This window comes from Talpa occidentalis, unplaced genomic scaffold, assembly GCF_014898055.3.
Source record: "Talpa occidentalis isolate TD23 unplaced genomic scaffold, MPIMG_talOcc4v2.1 talOcc4.7, whole genome shotgun sequence".
In the NCBI taxonomy this organism is placed as follows: domain Eukaryota; kingdom Metazoa; phylum Chordata; class Mammalia; order Eulipotyphla; family Talpidae; genus Talpa; species Talpa occidentalis.
Window position 1 is genome coordinate 38746376 of NW_023605083.1, and position 18928 is coordinate 38765303.

Below are 18928 nucleotides of genomic sequence, written 5' to 3' on the forward strand. Positions count from 1 at the left end.
CAAGGAGTAATTTTGACTTTCAAATCTTATTACTTAAGAAATATATTTTGTGAGGCTGTAGCTGCTATAAATTGTGATTCTTCTGATTGTTCTGGGCAAAACTGAAAACCTTCTGGAAGAGATTCGCCATTTTAAATGCCATTGAGAACATTCATGATGGGGGGGGGGCGGGGAGAAGATCAGAACATTAACAGGAGTTGGGAAGACTTTGAGCGGTTCAAGACTTCAGTGATGGAAGTAACTGCAGATGCAGTAGAAATAACAGAATTAGAAATGGAGACTGAAGATGACACTGAATTGCTGCAATCTCATGGTTCAAACTTGATGGATGAGGAGTTGCTGCTTTTGGATGAGCAAAGGAAGTATTACTCCTGGTGAAAATGCTGTGAACGTTGTTCAAGTGACAACAAAGTATTTATAATGTTATATAAGCTTAGTTGATAGAGCAGGTGGCAGCGTTTGAGAGGAAGGATTGACTCCTCTCGATTTTGAAAGAAGTTCTGTGTATAAAGTGCTATCCAGCAGCATCACGTGTACAGAGAAGTATTTCATGAGAGGGTCAGTTGATGCAACACACTTCATTGCTGTCTTATGTTAAGAAATGACCACAGCTAGGGCCTTCCTGGTGGTGCAAGGGGTAGGCACCACACTATGGGGCAGTCCGCAGCCTCTGCAGCATGAGTTTGATCCCTGGCTGGCCAGGGAGCAACCCACATGGCGAGGCAGACCCCTTCTGTCTTGCCTGCTGCTCTCCTCAGCAGTGTGTTTCGGTCGGTCTGCCTGTTCTGTTCCCCACTCTTGTCTCTGGTGGGTCCTCTCCCCCTCTCCCCCAGCATCTCTGGCCTGTACCCCAGTTCTTGTATGCATAAATAAATACATCTTAAAAAAAAGAAATGACCACAGCTACTATAGCCTTCATCACCCCCGATCAGTCAGCAGCCACCAACATCTAGGCGGGACACTCTACCAAGCAAAACGGTCACAACTCCCTGGGGGCTGGGATGATGGCTAGCATTTTTTTTTTCATTTTTTTTATTTTATGTATTTTGTACATCATTTTTCATTTTTGTACAGTGTCTGCATTTTCATCTTGGTGATAGTCCCCATACAATTCCCACCCACCCCCCACCCCCCGTTTTGATCCTACTCCCTCCCCATAGTGTGTCTCTGGTTTATAGTTGCTTATTGATTTTGATTTTTACGTTATTATAGTCTTTTCCCTGGTCCCTATAAAGTATTTTTAATAAGGTGTATACATTTTCTTAGACATAATGCTATTGAACACGTAATGGCCTACACTATAGTGTAACCGTAACTTCAGTGGGAAATCTGAGAATTCACACGGCTTGTTTCATTGTGATGCTTGCTTTTGTGGGTGGTCTGGAGCCCAACATGCAATAACTTGCGGGTGTGCCTGTGCACCTTAAACTTACACAATGTTATATGTCAGTCTTACCACAATAAAGCTGGGGAATAGAGCAATTAATACAAATGCCCCAGCTTTTTACCCTTGATCCAACCAGTTACCTCTTCATTCTAATTCTGTTTTCATGGTATCAAATAGACTCTGTATAATTCCTGCTGCCCTTGTTTCGGGTTACACTTTTTACCTCCTGGGGCCTCCCCTGGTGGTGCAAATGGTTGAGCTCAACACTGTGAAGCTGTCCGCAGCCTCTGCAGCGCGGGTTCCATCCCTGCCGGCCCGCGAGAATCTCACATGGCGCAGCAGACCTCTCCTGTCTCGCCCGCTGCTCCCCTCAGCAGTGTATTTCAGTCAGTCTGCCTGTTCTGTTCCCCACTCTGTCTCTGGGGAATCCTCTCACCCTTCCGCACATCTGGCCTGTACCCCGTTTCTTGTATGCATGAATAAATAAATCTTTTAAAAAAAAAAAAGATTTTTCAACTTTCTACCTCCTCCCTGGACTGTTAATGTAGCCTTCAAATTGGCCCGAATCTTTCCTCCTACTCTCTGTCAACTTTTCCCACCAACAAACAGGATAATTTACTACCCATCCTCCACAGTCTACTTGCACTCCCAGCAGTGTGGTCTCATCTCCCCTAAGGCGTCGTCAGGACCCTTCCTTACTCTGAGTCCTGATACTCAGTGGCCTGATTGGTGAAACTGCTCTCCTGTCTTCTGTTTCCTGTGAGGAGGAGTTAGTGCCCCGCACACAGAACTGTTCAATAAGCCTTGGTTATAGTGGATTGAGAGCAAGGCTAAAATGGACTTTCTGTTCCCCTTTACTTAGAGCAAGCATTCCCCAGCAGAATCTGAGACCTTTCACACTAGGAATAGCAGCCCTGCTCTGCCGAGCACCACCTCACATCCTCACTTGCCAGTGCTAAGGAAGTACCGCAAAGGAAGAGCAGGGATAAGGTTACTCTTTTTTTATGGATTTATTTTTGTTTATGCATACAAGAGCTGCAATGTAGGCCAGAGGTGAGGCAGGTGAGAGGAGTCACCAGAGACAGAGCGGGGAGCAGAACAGGCAGATCCACTGAAATACACTGCTGAAGGGAGCAGCGGGCGAGCCAGGGGAGGTCTGCTGCGCCACGTGGGTAGCTCCCTGGGTCAGGGAGGGAGCTCTTGCGCAGTGGCTGCTGATAGCTTCACAGCGTTGAGATGTAACCCCTTGCGCCACCAGGGAGGCCCCCTATATGGTTACTTTTTAACGTGAAGTTTATGGACCTTTCTTGAGTAGTTCAGAAAATCAAAACAGAAAATGTGAGAGACATCAATGAAACTTTTACTGTGTGAGAAGTACTTAGAGCTGGCAATGGGCCAGTTGTCTGTGAAACACAAACAGACCCATAAATAAACTTAGTTACTAGTTGGGGGGGCAGGCAAAGGAGAGTTTGTGATCTTGACCACATGATAGGGTGGAAGAGTTACCTAACTAACTAACTGACAAGTTCTCTAAAAATAGTTCCTTCACTCTTACTCAGAAAGTAGGCATTTGACATGGGTGTTCCTGGATGGGTTGATTATGCATGGCACTTACTGGAGGAGCTTTCCTTCTATCGGATGTCTGGAATGGGTTGCTGCAGGCTTGCTCTAAGCCCTGGGTCATCTTGTGAGGCAAAGGAGAGACTTGGCCTGGGGCCCCTGGAACTAATTGACTTTAGGAAGGAAGGTAGAAAGATAGGGTTTATCACTTGATGCTTTTGGGGTGTTATTAAGTATTGTTAAGCCCATTTCCTCACCACCTTATCTTCATGGCAGCCCTGTGAAGTAGACCAGGTAGATCACCCACATTTCATAGATAGGAAATCCAAAGTCACAGGCCAGTCAGAAGTGAAAGGAAGGAATTCCACCTCCTGAAAGAGTGCTTTCTGTACCCACAATGCTACTGAATTGCAGAAGAGGGAGAAAATACTTAATAGCACTTGACACTTAGGTGAATGGTTGAAACTGATTGATATAATATGCTCAGCCACTGGCTGAGTCTGGGATCTTCTGGTTTTTATCCACAGAACCATGGGGGTGTTGATGTCCAAGCGGCAGACAGTAGAACAGGTGCAGAAGGTGAGCCTGGCTGTGTCTGCCTTCAAGGATGGGCTGCGGGACAGACCTTCACTCCGACGCACAGGTGAGCTGCCAGGTTCCCGCCGAGGCACTGTAGAAGGCTCTGTCCAAGAAGTGCAAGAGGAGAAGGAAGCTGAGGCCAGCACCCCGGTGCCCCAGGAAGAGAGCAGCAGCTATCGTGCAGCCTGGGAGAGGCTTCGAGATGGGCGTGGAGTGGAGCCTGAGGACTTTGACAAAGCCGGTCGTTTCACAGCCCCTGCCTATATCCGCCCCACCCGGAAGCTGGATGATGACAAGCCCCCAGATATCTCCTTGGAGCTCAGAGAAACTGTGAGTGTCCCATTAGGACAGAATTCTAAGTCTTAGACCTTTTGTGGATCAGAGAATAGGACAGGGAAGAGTGGATACAGTTGAGGTGAGATTCAAAGCCAGAGAGATGGAACTGAGTCTAGAGCAACCTTTTAATTTCTTCCATAAGAATAAAAATGTTAGTTACATCCTAGATTACTCTTAGTAAAAGACATGAGGCAGTAGGTGATAAGGAATGACTCCATGGCTGGTATTCCGCTGCCCTCCCACCCAGAGGATAGTAGGAGGCATTTGGAAATTTTGAGAGCAGGTAGTTCAGGGAGGCCACAATAACTTGAAGTTGCTACTGGCTTTTGTACCAAGAAAACCAGGGATGCTAAGTGTCCTGCAATACCTGAACAATCTCTCACAACACATTATTCTTTCAAAAGATGCTAGTAGTAATAGTAGATGTATGATATCTATGTTTACTGCAGCACTAGTCACAATAGTTAAGATATGGAAACAACCCAAATGTCCCAAAATAGATGACTGGATCAAGAAGATGTGTGTGTGTGTGTGTGTGTGTGTGTGTAATGGAATATTACTCAGCAATCAAAAAAGATAAATTCATGCCATTCACAGCAATAGGGATGGAGCTGGAAGGGATCATGCTCAGTGAAATAAGCAAGAAAGAAAAAGAAAAATATCAGATGGTCTCACTTATAGGAAGAATGTACAGGAACCAAATAAGGGATCTGGAATAAAATAATTATAATACATTAAAAAACAAAATTAACAGGCAACTATAAACCAGAAATACTCTCCAGGGGGAGGGGAAGGGAGGGGGATCAAAACTGGAGAGGGAAGAGCACAGGGACTATGGTGATGGTGCACAGGTGAACTGGTCATGGGAATTATATGGGACTACACCTGAGAGGAGAAAGTATACATTGTACAAAAAGAATGATGTAAAAAAAATATATATAATACATATAATATATAACTATATATGCATATATATATAAATACACACACACACACACACACACACACACACACACACGCTTGTAGTATCCCTGTTCAGAAATATGGTCATAGAGACCTGAGCAGCTGGTCCTTGTTCCCCAAAGAGAAACTTTTATGGCCTTACTACTTGCTTCAGTTGAAGCTGTTCCTCTATGCTGCTCCAGGGAGACTCAGCCCCGTGAGGGTAGTTCTGTGTTTGGGGTCATAGATGCTTGCTGTCTGCACTAACATCCCTGTTCACTCCTCTCCTCTTTCCCCAGATTGTCAATGATGAGATGTGTGATATCTGTGAAGTCTGGACAGCTGAGAGCCTCTTCCCGTGCAGGATCTGCACCAGGGTTTTCCACGATGGCTGCCTGCGCCGCATGGGCTATCTCCAAGGAGATAGTACAGCGGAGGTGACCGAGACGGCCCATACGGAAACAGGCTGGAGCTGCCACTACTGTGTGAGCCTGGGCTGCAGGGACAGCGGGCTGCCGCACCACAGGGGACTTGGCAGTTTTCCTGGAGGCCCCGTCTTAGACCGCCGGGCTCCAGCAATGACTAAAGAATTGTCCAGTAGTAGATTCAAGGGTCATGGAGCTGGGAAAGACTTTCTAGACCTCAAAAATACTATTGACATTTTGGGTCCAGTAAGTCTTTGCAGCAGGAATGGTATGCATTGTGGGATGTTTAGCAACATACTTGACCTTAACCCCATGGGACGCCAGCAGCATCTACCCCCAGTTGTGACCAACAAAAATGTCTCCAGATAGTATCACATGTGTCCTGGAGGAACAAAATCATCCCCAGTTGAGAACCACTGAGCTAGAGGACTAAATGGCTAGGATAAGGCCCAATTACTCCAGGTGATTCTGCTTGGAGCAGTGCTTTCTCTAAGTCTAAAGTTGTCATTTATACTCATCTGAAAAGTCATCCTGAAATCCTAACCAGCTTGCTTCCAGTAGGGACAGCCTGTTGCAGGAAAACTTCTTAGTCCAAAGGATCCTCACTTGGCCTACTACCTGACTGGGAGGCATGCGTTCTTCATCTCTGAGTGATCATTATGTGAGTTAAATGACGAAGTCTTTTGATTCAGAACTTCACAAACGACATATTATATCAAATGCCCCGCAACTTTTAATGGAAGAAAAAGAGCCCTGGTCGTATCCACTTCCAGCACAACTAAGTAGAGTTCAGGTCTTCCTTTACTGATCTGTTGATCTGTAGAAATCTTCCAATTCAATGATTTCCAAGGAAGGAGCACCTGCAGATCCCCCTCTTCCTGCTGCCGAGGCAAAGGTGTGCCTTTTTCTAACAATAACATCTCTCCGGCTTGTCGCTAAGGGGAAGTCTATTTCCAGCCACCTACATCCCTTTTCTCCCGCTGACGTACCCACAGCTGGTCCTGCTTTGAGGACTCTCTCCTCTTATCACCACCTCTCCGAATGCCAGTCCTCACTCACCGCCTCTCTGCTTTGCAGTGTTCTGCTGGTGTGCCACTGGCTTGAAGGTGGCACCTCCCCGGGAGACACAGCTCCCTGCCTGGTCACCACCACAGCCCCCCAGACTTTCCACAACGGCTTCTTCCAAGTTTCTCCCCTCTTCTTCCTTCCTTCCGCAGACAGGCTTCTTGTCATCTCCTCCTGGGTCCTCAACCAGCTGAGATTCGGCGGCTGCGTTCACCAGACTGCTGACTCAGCTCTTCCCCAGCTGCCAAGTCCAATAACCTCTCTGACCTCTCTGATATATTTAGCACTTTCTTTTTTTGGCCCCTCTTTTTTGTTTAGGTTTTGAGTGTTTTTTAAGAGAATTATTACACAAAATATGAAAACCAGAGAAAATAGAAAATTAAAAAAGCCTCATCATACTTGTATTAACATTACCTCCTATACCGTGCAGCTCTCTTTTCTCACCTTCCAGTGCCCTTTACTGGCTGTCTCCCCACCTCCTTCTCTGATGATTCTTTCTAAATACCCTTAGTTTCTTGTCCAGTCCTGAAAACTGCTGTCTATCAGGGTTCTGTTGTTAGCACGCTTTTGTTTTGTTAAGATTTATGCATACAAGAACTGGGGTGTAGGCCAGAGGTGCGGGGGGGTGAGAGGATTCACCAGAGACAGAGTGGGGAGCAGAGCAGGCGGATCTACTGAAATACACTGCTGAGGGGAGCAGCGGGCGAGACAGGAGAGGTCTACTGTGCCATGTGGGTAGCTTCCTGGTTGGCCGGGGATTGAACAGAAACCCATGCGGCAGAGGCTGAGGATAGCTTCAAAGTGCTGTGCTTAACCCCTTGTGGCCCCAGAGAGGCTCCGGTAGCACTCATTTTTTCCCTCACAGTGTTTTCTCCCTCTCCCCTACCCCAAAACTTGTTCTCCCTCCATTCCTTATTTCTGTGACTAGTAGCCCTGCCCCATTCTACCCCAGTTACTAATCCCAATTCATTTTTCTCCTTTATCCCTCACTTCCAATAAGTCAACAGGTCATCTCAATATTGCCTCCTGGTAGTGCTCAAATTTCTCACCTCTTCTCCATTCTCCTTCCTTAGTTAGCTGCTCATCTCTCATCTGTATGTTGCAGCTGCCACCTAACTGTTCTCCACGTCTCCAGACTATGCGCCTCTAATCCAGTCCCACAGCAGTTGAAGATCTGACCATGGTACTATGCGCCTGAGCCTTGAGGCTCCCCTTTGCCTTCAAAATAAAGGCCCACTTCGAGGAGCTCCGTGAAGGGCATTGGAGGCATTCCACTGTCAGGCTTCTGCCTGTCTTCCCTCCCTTTCATCATTCCCACACATGCATCTTCTCTCTCTCACACACACCCCCCGACCCCAGCCACCCTGAGCACCCCACGGCGTCACATGCCCTTGTGCTCAGCATATACTAGGTGCCCAGTAAGTGTTTATTGAAAGAACGGAACACTTTGTGTCTTGACGAGATCCACAAGTGCATGTCCATGAAATGTCTGCTCCTGTCCTCTACTGGCATTTTAGGGTGGGGCGGAATCTTCAACCGGAAAGAAACATTCATAATTCAAAGTCTAGAAGACCAGACATTAATGTAACAAAATAACATAGCAGCGCTCTTTTGGAATTAAAACTTGTCAAGGGCACCATAAAAACTCATTTGTTTTTAGTTTTGTCATGATGGCATCGCTTTCCAAATCAGTGTGGAAAGTGATAAAATCCACTAGGAGCACAGTTAGAATTAAATTTTTTTTTTAATTAACATACTCTTTGAGGGGGCCTCCCTGGTGGCGCAAGGGGTTAAGTCTCGGCGCTATGACCGGTCCGCAGCCTCTGCAGCACAAGTTCAGTCCCTGGCCAGGGAGCTGCCCACCTAGTACAGCAGGCCTTGCCTGCCTCGTCTGCTGCTCCCCTCAGCAGTGTATTTCAGTGCATCTGCCTGTTCTGCTCTCCACTCTGTCTCTGGTGAATCCTCTCACCCCGACACCCCTGGCCTGCACCCCAGCTCTTGTATGCATAAATTAAAAAAAAAATACTCTTTGGGCACACACTAACACTGCAGCCAAAATACAGTGGAAAAGACGGCAGTGCTCTGGGTGATGGAGCTAGGGAGTCACAGCCCCACCAGCTTCCTAGCCCTCTTCTCCCTTGCGGCAGCTTCCTGAGACACTTTCAGGGGACCCCAAGGGTATAATGTAAAAGCCACTATTTTAATAAAATGGAATCAGGGCTAAAGTCATGATATCTGGGCTTTGGGAAAGCTCCTGCCCCAGCAGTGGGCACCTGAGCCGGGCCTTCCTCCCCCGGGAGCCTGAGTCCCCTGATTGAGCACGAGGGTCTGGGGTCAGGGGATCCCAGAATGGCCTTGAAACACAGTTTCCCTCTCTCTGGCCCCCCGGCCTGCCTTTCCTCCCGGACTCTGGCTGCTAACTCAGCTGTTCTGTTTTCTCAGGACAACCTGAACCTGCTGCTGACTGAGGAGGAGATGTACAGCCTCGCCGAGACGTTCCAGCACTGTAAAGTCATTCCCGGTAGGCCTGCGCTGCGGGTGAAGACAGGCTGCCTATCCCCTCCCCCCGCATCTTTTCTAGGATGAGCTGTGAAATGAGATTCTGGAATTGGGGGGCAGGGAGCGAATGGGTCCCGGCTCCTGAGTTGCTGGCCACCAGGCTACTTCCCCCAGCCACAGCCTGAGCTGCCCTGCGGGTGGGAGACGAACACTCAATAAGAACTGTGAATGTGAGGACCCTGGGGTGCCTCGTAAGTGAATGGAGGTGCCCCAGAGGCTGAGGAAAGGGTCAGTGTGGCCAGCACAGGGTCCCTCCTTACAGATTGCTCCCTGACACTGGAGGACTTCCTGCGCTACCGCCACCAAGCAGCAAAGCGAGGAGACAGTGACAGGGCTCTGAGCGACGAGCAAGAAGAGCAAGCAGTCGGCCAGTTTGCCTCTCTGGACCCTGAACGTCGAGGCCACATAGAGTGGTCTGACTTCCTGTCCCATGAGTCCCTCCTCCTTCTACAGAAATTGCGTCCCCAGGTGAGGGTCAGCTGGATGAATGGGTGACTGTCCATGCGATCCTGGGGGGCAGAGACCTGGAAGGCATGCTGGCAGGTTGGGGGAACACCGGCTACTGTCTCAGCAGGGACCTGCATGAGGAAAGAGCTCAGGTTCCCCTCCAGTGACAGGTGGTCCAGAGCTAGGCTGGGGAGAGAGCCCAAGGGAGATTGATTTGCACTGGACCCCACTGAAAATGTTGGTGCAATCAATCAGAAAGATGGGGCAGCTTCTAAGGAGGTTGCAGAGGTTATAATAGAGGTAGGACACTCAATGCTTGTGTATACTTACAAAATATTTTCACCTCCAGGATCATAACTGTCTCTTCCTCCCCAGAACTCTCTGCTAAGGCTTCTGACAGTCAAGGAGCGTGAGCGAGCCCGAACCACCTTCCTAGCGCACAGCAGTGACAACACTATCAGCGAGGCCGAGTGCCATCGTGCCCAGCATTCTTGGTTCTGCAAACAACCTGCAGAGGCTGCTTCCTGCAGCGTCAGGTCCTCTACCTACCAATCCCTGTCCCTATTCACGTCCCCGCCTCCTCTTCCCATGCCAAATGGCTCGTGGTACCAAGTACCTCCTGATGTCTCCTGCCAACAGCCAGGAAAGGATCTTGTACTACAGACAAAGAGTGATTCCTGTTGGTCAGGGCAGAGGGCAGCCTCTACTCCAAACTCTCTCATCCCCTATCAGCAAAGTCTGGATGTGTATGTCCAGAAGATTCATCAGAGTTTGGGAGAGGCCAGGCCTTCCACGATTCCATTTCTAACCACAAGTCCTTGTGCCCCACAGCATCAGCCACGTGGGTCCCATAGCAGACAGCAGCCCAGCCAGCAGCAGCAGCAAGAGTCAGGACAAGGCCCTTCTGCCCACAGAGCAGGAGTGTAGGTGAGTGGGACCTCCTTACCTGGCTGGCCGCACCCTCGGTCGCCCCCAACACCCCCAGAGCCTCTGAGCTCTGCAGCTAGCCTCACACGCCTGTTCTTTGCTTCCCCTCCAGATCTGTGGACTGGCCCACCTTCCTGCGGGAGAATGTCATTTACATCTTGGCTGCGCGCCCCAATAGTGCAGCCATTCACCTGAAACCCCCAGGATAGCATGGATCGGAGAAGCTCAGTCTGGCGACAGTGGCGTTCCCTCCCTCCTTGCCTTTCTCCCTCCCCCAGCCCCCACCCTCTGCCCTGAGACTCATGGGAATGGAGCACTGCCAGCATCTCAATTTGTCACTAAGCTTTATGTCACTGAAGTCACTGTTCCCCTCATCACAGAGGCAGTAAATGTCCTGCCACAGGGAGAAGACCTAGGAGCTGTAGCAGCATCTGCTCCTGGACACCCCACCCTCACGTTTCAGCGTGCACAGGCATACATGGATACGCAGGCCTCGCCGCCACGCCATCAGAGACCTGGGTCTTGGGTTGGAAAAGGACCAAAGTCCCTTTGTAAAACCCCTGGTGTGGCTAAAGGGGTGTCTGCTTCCCCCTTCTGATGGCCAGTTCTGATTTCCAGTTGATAAATCTCTGGCCAAATGGTTCTTAATGAGGGAACATAGCAGACTTGTGTGTTCTACTAGAGATGCAGACATGCCCCCCCCCCCCCCAGTGCTGATCCCCTCTGTGGCGAGCTGTTGTTCTGGTAGGTGTGTGGTTTGTCCCTTAGGAGTGCTGGGGTGTGAAAATGTTTGAAAACCACCACTGCACTTCCCTCCATTATTTACTCAAGTTCTAATGCTTGGTGACAGAGAAGGCAACTAGTCTGTTGAGTCTTAATTAGAAAAGAGGGAGGCAGCACCTCCCAGGGAACCGGAATTCTAGATCCTTTCACCCAGGTCATCCAAGTCCAGAAGTCTTTAGCACAATGTGAGCCGTCCTGTTTTCCAGAGGGGTGCTCGTGGCCCAGAGCCCGAGGGCCCTGACTAGAACGCGTAGGGTGGCAGGAGTCCCTGCCCTCTGTGTTAGTGCTTCGCCCAAGTCAGCTGCCCAGGGAGCCAAAGCCCAAGTTTCAATGAACACAAAGTGTGGATGAAAGAGGAGAGAAGACACATACTTTTCCATCCTTCCAGCTCAACTCAACGGCAGACCTGGAAAAGCCTCCACAGCCCAGGAGAAAGCAGCACAGCGGAAGTCCAGAGCAGGGACCCCTCTCAGCCACCCTGCCGATGAGAAGAGGCTGGAGCCAAGAAGATTTGCATCTTCGCTTTCTTGAGCAGAGAAAGTCCCAGCAAACACTCACAGGAGGGGGAGGATTTTCTTTCTACATGTCACTAAGAGATGGTCTGAGTTGCTGCCTCTCCCTGCCACGCACTCCATGGCCTTCCCCACCAAGCTAGGGCCCGGGCTCCGCATGGGTGGATTTGGGGGCCGAGCAGATGCTGCAAGGGTGCCCAGCCTGGCCTCCAAGTCCCTGACCCCTTTCTATATTCACATCAGATTCTCAAGTCAGTGCATCTTGTGGGTCCCCCTGGCCCTGGAGGCCTGGAGGTTTCTATTTCTAGTCTATCGACTTAGGCTTAGCCAGATGTGACTACCTGACTTGACAGAGGGTGAGCTCAGTCCTACAGCAGCTCACATACCCCCAGTGCTCAAGGCACTTGTACTAAATTAGGTGCTGACAGAAGCAGCATGCACAGTGTTGAGATGCTCAGAGGAGAGGGGAGAGCTGCACCAGGAGTGTATTAAGAGCACTGCGTGGTCTCCGCCTTTAGAAACTGCTTGACCTAGAAGCAGAGTAAGAATATTTCTGGGATTGAATTTTTCAGGCCTGAAATGAAGATGATGAAGCTGGCTTCCTATATTTGGATCTGAGCATTTCAAAACCCACAGCTTTTTGTAAATACTCCTTAACCAAACTCCCTAGTATGAGGAACCGGTATTCAGTCCAACCCTCCCCCCGCCCCGAAAAAGCAAGCAAGTGCATTACTCTTGGGCGTAAGAACTGCATCTGCAGCAGCCAGGTCTGGGGTTTGCACTGAGATTAAAGCACGTTAAGCCCAGGGGCTCTTGTTTACTCTCCTGGAAAATTATCTTCTATGCCAATGGCCGTGGACTGCTTGATCTCATGGCCAGGGCATTATGAGTAGAGATAAGCTCTGGGCTTTAAAAATTGAATAACTTTTTTTTTCCTCCTGCCTCATCAGTCCAGCTTCTTGTTCCCTCCTCCTTCACAGATCAAGGTGATGCCTACCTCTTTAGAGCTACAGCTTCTAGCTCTCTGTGGGTGTGTGGAGAGACCACAGGCCAGATCAGGCCAGCCACATCCTAGGGTCTGGAAAAGCAGGCCCCAGAGTTCTTCCACAAGAGAATCAGGCCCACTTGGGATGACCTCTCTCCCTATCCCAGCACAGCAAGCTTTTCTGGGAAGAGCCTTCCTGCATGGGACACTGCCTCCAGCAAAGGCTAGAGCTCCACAGGGTCCAGGAAGGACAGACCTCACAGGGTCTAGGAAGAAGAAAGAGCAGAAAGGCACAGAAAAGCAACGGGCCTCTTCTTGTAGGCATCTTCACTCATCACCAAAGGAGAAGTTCCACTGCTCCCCCAGTCCCGAGCTGCAGAAGCCCCACCCAAGCCCCATTCGGGATCTCCCTTTGCAGCGCCCTAGCGCAGGGAGCCCCTCTGCAGTGAGTGTGGATGGAGACTTTCAAACATTGATAAGCCCAGTAAAGCGCATTTCCTTTCCAAGCCCTTCCATCACTGTGCCTGTGGGATTCTGCCCATTATAAAACTGAGTGTGTGATTCTAGGGCGGGCATGGGAAAACGTCTCTCTTTCTCCTCAGCTACCGAAAACTTGAATCATTGCACCACGCCCTGACCTGGAAAGACAGGGGTTACGTAGAAGCTCCTCGGAAGACCATCTGCCCTGAGTCTGCTGTCCATGCAGCAGTTGTTTTCCCCGTGCTTGCACTGAAATAAGGACATCCGGAAGACACAGCGGAGCTGCGGGGGTGCTGGGTCCACAGAGGCAGTGGCTGTGGCCACGTAACCTCTCCAGTTCTGCTCTGTGGCTTCCTTTTCTGGACCAGCTTCCCCAACATGTGCAGGCTCTGGGTTTCGAGGGAGGCACCCGTGGGATCCCAGGGGTGGAGCAGTTTCCTCACTCCTAGGTACTGACCCACTGTCAAGTGCTCTTCTCCCTTTAAGGACCTCCGTCACCAAAGCCATGAGCATGTTGCCTCTTCCTGCTTCCAGCCCAAGAGACTGGAGCTGCAGGGTAGACATTAGCCTTTCTGGCCCTGGTGCTCCCTATGGGTGTCACCCTGGCCTTGTTGGGCCAAAATTGGGGATCCCCCCGCTCCTACCACCAATAGAGAAAGCACAGAATCAAACTGCCTGGGGAAAAGCACCTCACAGGGGGCTGAGCTTAAGTGCCTAGGCCTCAGCCCGAAGCACAACCTCAACCAACATGGGCCTCGTGGCTTGGTAAGAGTGGTGGCCGGGAGCCCTGCGGCCGAGAGGGAAACTCGGAAAAAGCTATAGGGCCTGGGCCAGCCGAGACCCGACAGCCAAGGCTGATCTCCAGGCAGGACAAAATTAAGAACAGGCTCTGGCGATCCTGCTAGAATGTCCCCTTCAAACTAGCAGGGTAACAGCAGGTAAATACTTGGCATGAAAAGGCAAAACTACCTTAATGCAGGATATCCTAAAAAGCACCGTAACCACAGACTCTTCACGCACACACCCGTTTCACGCACGCCCGTTGATAATGGGGTACAACTGCTGCTGTCCCCATGCCGCTTAGTTTGAGTTTGCCCAGGATTTCTCGCTGGACGCCCAGCGGCAGCCCAGACAACATGAATGCATCATGCCTGTTTCCTGCAGCTCAGCCCTGGGGTGGGACGGGGCTGGCCACTTCCCCTGCTCTTGCCCTCCTGCTGACACTGCTTTTGACTGCCTTGGAAGGAGAGAAAACTACAGAATTTCTAAGCCTAGAAATACTAGCCGGCATTAGCACAGAAGAAAACCACCTTCCCTCTGGGCCACCGGCCCTAAAGGCCTGGAGGGTGGAGAGACGGTAAGGCCTGGTCCGGGCCGGAGACGAGGAAAGCGCACACTGCAGTTTGTAGAGTACTGATAACATGACCGCGGATGAAAACACGAGGGTGGAAGTAGAAGGGCTTTTCCATTTCGTGGTGAAACAGCCTTTAAGCTTCGTCTCCTGGAAGAGCTGGCCTGTGCGCTGTCTCCCGGTCTAACGCAGCCTTGTGGAGGTGGCTGGGCGGCGACTCGGGTGACAGTGGAGGGTGCAGTGCTCTCTGGTCCTCCCTTTGTCCCCATGTGCTTTTCTGCGGAAGGTAACTTGACAGTAAGCTGAGGGGGGCCTCCCCAAGCCCTGTCTTCCCATCAGTACAGCTGCATGTTCCTCCCCATGGCTCAGCCTTCAGAAGGAGCTGATGCTCATAATAAAGAGATGTGATGCTATTTTAGCTTCCTGTTTCCTGTTTTTTGGGGGGCATGTGCTGAATTTCTGTGGGGTTTCTTATCATTGACCAATCTCTGAGTCTGAGATGAAGATAGGAGCAGGAAGAACACCATCCGCTGTGGCTCTCTTTCTAGAGCTTTCCTGGTGCTCACTTTCCCAACAATCAAGTACGGGCTGGGTTGGGAGGATGCAGGGGCTTCCCCAAAGGGAATGGGGATGCTGAATAGAGGAATCCGAGTTTTTGAAGGAATTAGGAAGACGTGAGGCCCCTGAGCCTGTCTACTCTGAGTTTGCGCAGGATTTCTATCTGGACTCCCAGCTGCAGCCCAGACAACATGAACGCATCATGCCTGTTTCCTGCAGCTCAACCCTGGGACAAATGAGGTCAATATCACCTCAAGGAGAGACCTAAGACCAAAGGTAAAAGAGAGGCAGGTTTCTGCTCAGCGGGGCCGAAAGATAAGGGGAGATCAGGCAAGGCAGTGAAGCTGCGTGAGCAGATGACAGACATTGTGAGGTGGAGGTGGAAAGCCTTAGTAGCTATGCCGTCCTCTTGAGACCTACAGTGCCAGTAAATGACTTAGAACCTTCTGGTGCATACCCAGACCTGAGTCCAACTCCACTGGATGGAGATCCAGGATTGTACTGACCCACACAATCTCAAAGTGTTGTCATTACCACATTGGAAACCTTAATTTCCTTATTTCTCTACCTTTGATCAACTGTTGTGATTGCGGCTCTGGGTCCTGACCTCAAATAAAACACCTAAGATCTCAATATGCCTGACAGCCTCTCCCGGGGGCGCTGGGACGCCTGTGTCTAGAACCTGACACCGCACGCCACCTGCTGGTCAGCTCGAGCTCTGTCCGCTCACCAGAGCAAGAAGTAACTCTTTCGAACCGCATCGTACTTGCCGGTGGAAGATGCTCGGAGATGAGTTAGGGTACCCGTCAATATTCACACAGTGTGCAGGATAAGAAGCGAATCTGTCGCTGAGTTCAAGTATCAAGCTGATCTGGGAGGAGGTCTTGGGTTGTGCCTGGGTTTAGGGAACTGTCTCATGAGGACTAGAACAAAAGTCAGTGTCTTCAAGCTGAAGGCAAAGTTGGGACTCAAAGTCCAGGCTTAGGTGGCAAATGCAGTCTGCACCCGGAGAAATGCTGGGAGTCTGACCTAGGAAGGAGTGGGTGGCTTCCACAGTAATGGGGTCAAGGTAGTACTCCGGGTCAAAGGAGTACTTCAGGTAACAGGCACTGGACCCCAGAGAGCGCAAGCAGACATTGCCTGGAGGCGAGTACAGCGTAAGGACTGAGGGACAAAATGAGACCCTTATGAACCTCGAAGGGCCTCCCGGCCTTAAAGATGGCAATGGGAAGGCCAGCGCTCCCTCTCTCTTCAGAAGAAGGTGATCCCAGTACTCTGGCTTGTGTCCTCTTCAAGCCCCCGCCAACCCTAGCACTGCCACATAAGAATCACAGGTACAATCTGGGGACAGGAGAGCCCCAAGGGCCACTCCTATCCCCGCGGAGAGCCGGCAGCTGTGGGGGTAGTCTTCCTTTCCCCCAGGATTCTGTTTCCACTGGCAACAGGGCCTGGCAGCCACCCACATCCACATCTTAGCAACTGTGGGGGCCCCTGGCAACTGCTACCATGGTGACAAGACAGGGAACTGAGAACAGGCTAGGCAGGGAGGGAGCACTTCCTCTGGAGCTCTCAGGATGTGTGCAAGAGACGGGCTCCCCCTCCCATACACAGTCTGGGAGGGAAGTGTGCTCCTGTCTAAACACCTCCTCACTGGCACCCACCCCCACCCGGCCCCCAGGTTCCGGTTCCCTCAGGGTGAGGAAATGAGGGACACCTAGGGTTGTGACGTCTCTATGGGAAGGAAGGGTGAGTGGGGGTGTTTGGAACTGACATGATCACAGACGCATGCACATACCAGCAGACACGGTGTCAATGTGTCAAGAGCCACAGAGCCACACTTGATCCACTCATTGTCATGGAGACACGGGCCTGAGGAGTTCTTTGATCCCACACGTACGCGGACACATCACATACCTAAAGCAAACGACAAAGAATCAGACACCCTGCCACACAAAAGAATTATCCAGATGCTCTCACTCCCAAATCGCATTACAGATACAATAGTACAAACAACTCCCAATCAGACTCACACATTTACAGATGCACTCACACACTCGTCTATCTGTGAACGCAGAGTAATGATTAATTTTGTTGAGCATTAACTGTAGGCCACGCTCAGAAGTAGGTACATTATATGTTGTCTTAACTAGCCCTCCCAACACCCCTGCGGGTTGCTGCTGTTGACGAGCCCCACTTCACCAAGAAAGAAATGAGGCACAGAAAGCAATGAGGCAAGGAACCTCGCAAGGTCAAGTTTGACTCGAGTCCACATTCTCACACCTTAGGCCACACCGGGCCGGTTCCTTACACACACACCCACCCCTGGTGCTCAGGGAAGGGGCAGGCAGGGAGGCAGTAGGTACCCAGCCCACAATGGAGTTCATGCTACTAACCCCTAAGGGTTCAGTCCTGCCTTCCCGCGGGCTCAGCCTACACTTTGGCTTTCGCGGGGACCAGGTAAGGGCCAGTGACTAAACTCTCTGCCTCCGTGTTGGCACAGGCGAGCCTGGAGGAGGCAAAATAGAACTGGAATAGGAAGCAGCAGCACCCACAGTCCAGGCCCCCTTACACTGGGGGTGGGGGTGAGAGCCCCCACATGGAAGGAGTCAGCGCTCAGCGTACTGGGCCTCCTCACCCTTACCTTACTCATCTCTATGTCACACTCTTCCATTCCCTGGCAACGGCCTCACCCATCTCCCACCTCCCAGCCTCTCCCACCCTCACCCACCTCCCCGGCTTCTCCTCACCCACCTCTCTGTCCCATCCTTTTGCTGCTAGGCCATCTTCCCCCTCTCTATTCCGAGTGCCCCACTTTCCCTTCCCCGCACACCCCTTTCCTCTGTACCTGTCCCACTCTCCTCTCCACCTTCACCCTCTCTTCCCTGCGCCTCGCCTCACCCCCCAACCCCACCCCTTCTCCATCCTCTTACCCCACTTCCTTCCTTCCCGCCTCACACCCCTTCACACCCAGGAGCCCTACAGCGGGCACCAGAAAGAGGGCAAGTGGGGAGAGTGTGCAGAGCCCGAGGCCTCTCTCCTGCCGCACCCCGCTGTGTGGCCAGGGAGGCTCTCCTGGCCTCGGCGTCCCGCGCTCTCCAGGGTGCGGGGCCCGGGGTGTCCGAGCGCCGTCTCGGGAAAGGGCAAGCAGAGGCGAGCAGAGCTTCTGCCGTGGCCCTTATTTTGTCCTTAAAACCCCCAAGAACTCCCTCCCCCTCTTCACCCCCGGATTACCCCCTCCCCACCCCCGCTCCCTCCAGCACAGATGGGCCTGGGAGACAGCGACGTGGGCGCGCCAGGCACCGTGTCTGCTCAAGCGTCGGCTTCCGCCGGCTCCCGCCTCCGCAGCGCTGCCTGCTCTCGGCGCGGGGACACTGGGGCTGAGATTTAATGGGGGGCGGGGGGCGGGGGTAGAGGGACTTCCATGGGCGCTGTCAAGGGCGCTGAGAAAGGAGACCAACCACGTGCAGCTGATACGAAGGGTCAGAGGGCAGCGAGGAGAGGGCGATCTGATGGGAAAAGGAGTCCGAACAGGAGTCAGCCCAGGGAAAGAGACCGGCCGCGAGGAGGGGAAAGTGGGGGGCGGGGGCGTGAAGTGTGGGGGCTCAAAGGGGTGGAAGGATGAACGTTCACAGGGGACTTTGACGGGCCCCGTGGGGTGCGGGCTGCGGGGACCGTGCTGCGGGCGCGGGGGGCGGGGGTTACCCCGAGGGTGGAAGGGCGGCTCTGACAGGGAACCGCGGGGCCGCGGGCCGCGGCCGCAGAGGCGAGCGAGGGCGCTTTCCACGCCGCGGCCGCGCCGAGAGCCGGTCAGGTCACCTCAGGTCGGCGTCAGATCAAGGGACGGGAAAGCGAAACCAGGCCAGGTGGGTCAGCTCGCGGGCCCCTCCCGGAAGACAGGTGTGCGGGGCGGCCTCTGACCCCGGCGGGCGCGGGCCCGCACCTGCCCGGGCGCCCGTTCCCGCCACCCCCGCCCCCGGCCTTCTAAACTAAAAGAGGAAGGGAAAAAAATGCCTAAAGTCACGGCCAAATGGT

At 51.9% G+C, this 18928-nt stretch overlaps 1 protein-coding gene across 2 annotated transcripts in view; it reads left to right on the top strand.

Moving 5' to 3' along the window:
• Positions 1–14743, top strand: part of PHF24 (PHD finger protein 24) — a 28787-nt gene extending 14044 nt beyond the window's left edge. The window contains exons 2-8 of one of the 2 annotated variants that reach the window (XM_037491651.2): positions 3475–3856; positions 5104–5289; positions 8737–8815; positions 9116–9321; positions 9676–9836; positions 10132–10227; positions 10340–14743. In XM_037491651.2, the coding sequence (XP_037347548.1) occupies positions 3479–3856; positions 5104–5289; positions 8737–8815; positions 9116–9321; positions 9676–9836; positions 10132–10227; positions 10340–10436 (1203 nt within the window). In that variant the 5' untranslated portion in view covers positions 3475–3478 and the 3' untranslated portion in view covers positions 10437–14743. Of the gene's footprint in view, positions 1–3474; positions 3857–5103; positions 5290–8736; positions 8816–9115; positions 9322–9675; positions 9837–10131; positions 10228–10339 lie in introns of those variants that run through there. The other variant, XM_054689450.1, reaches the window with a different exon arrangement.
• The last annotated feature ends 4185 nt before the right edge of the window (positions 14744–18928 follow it).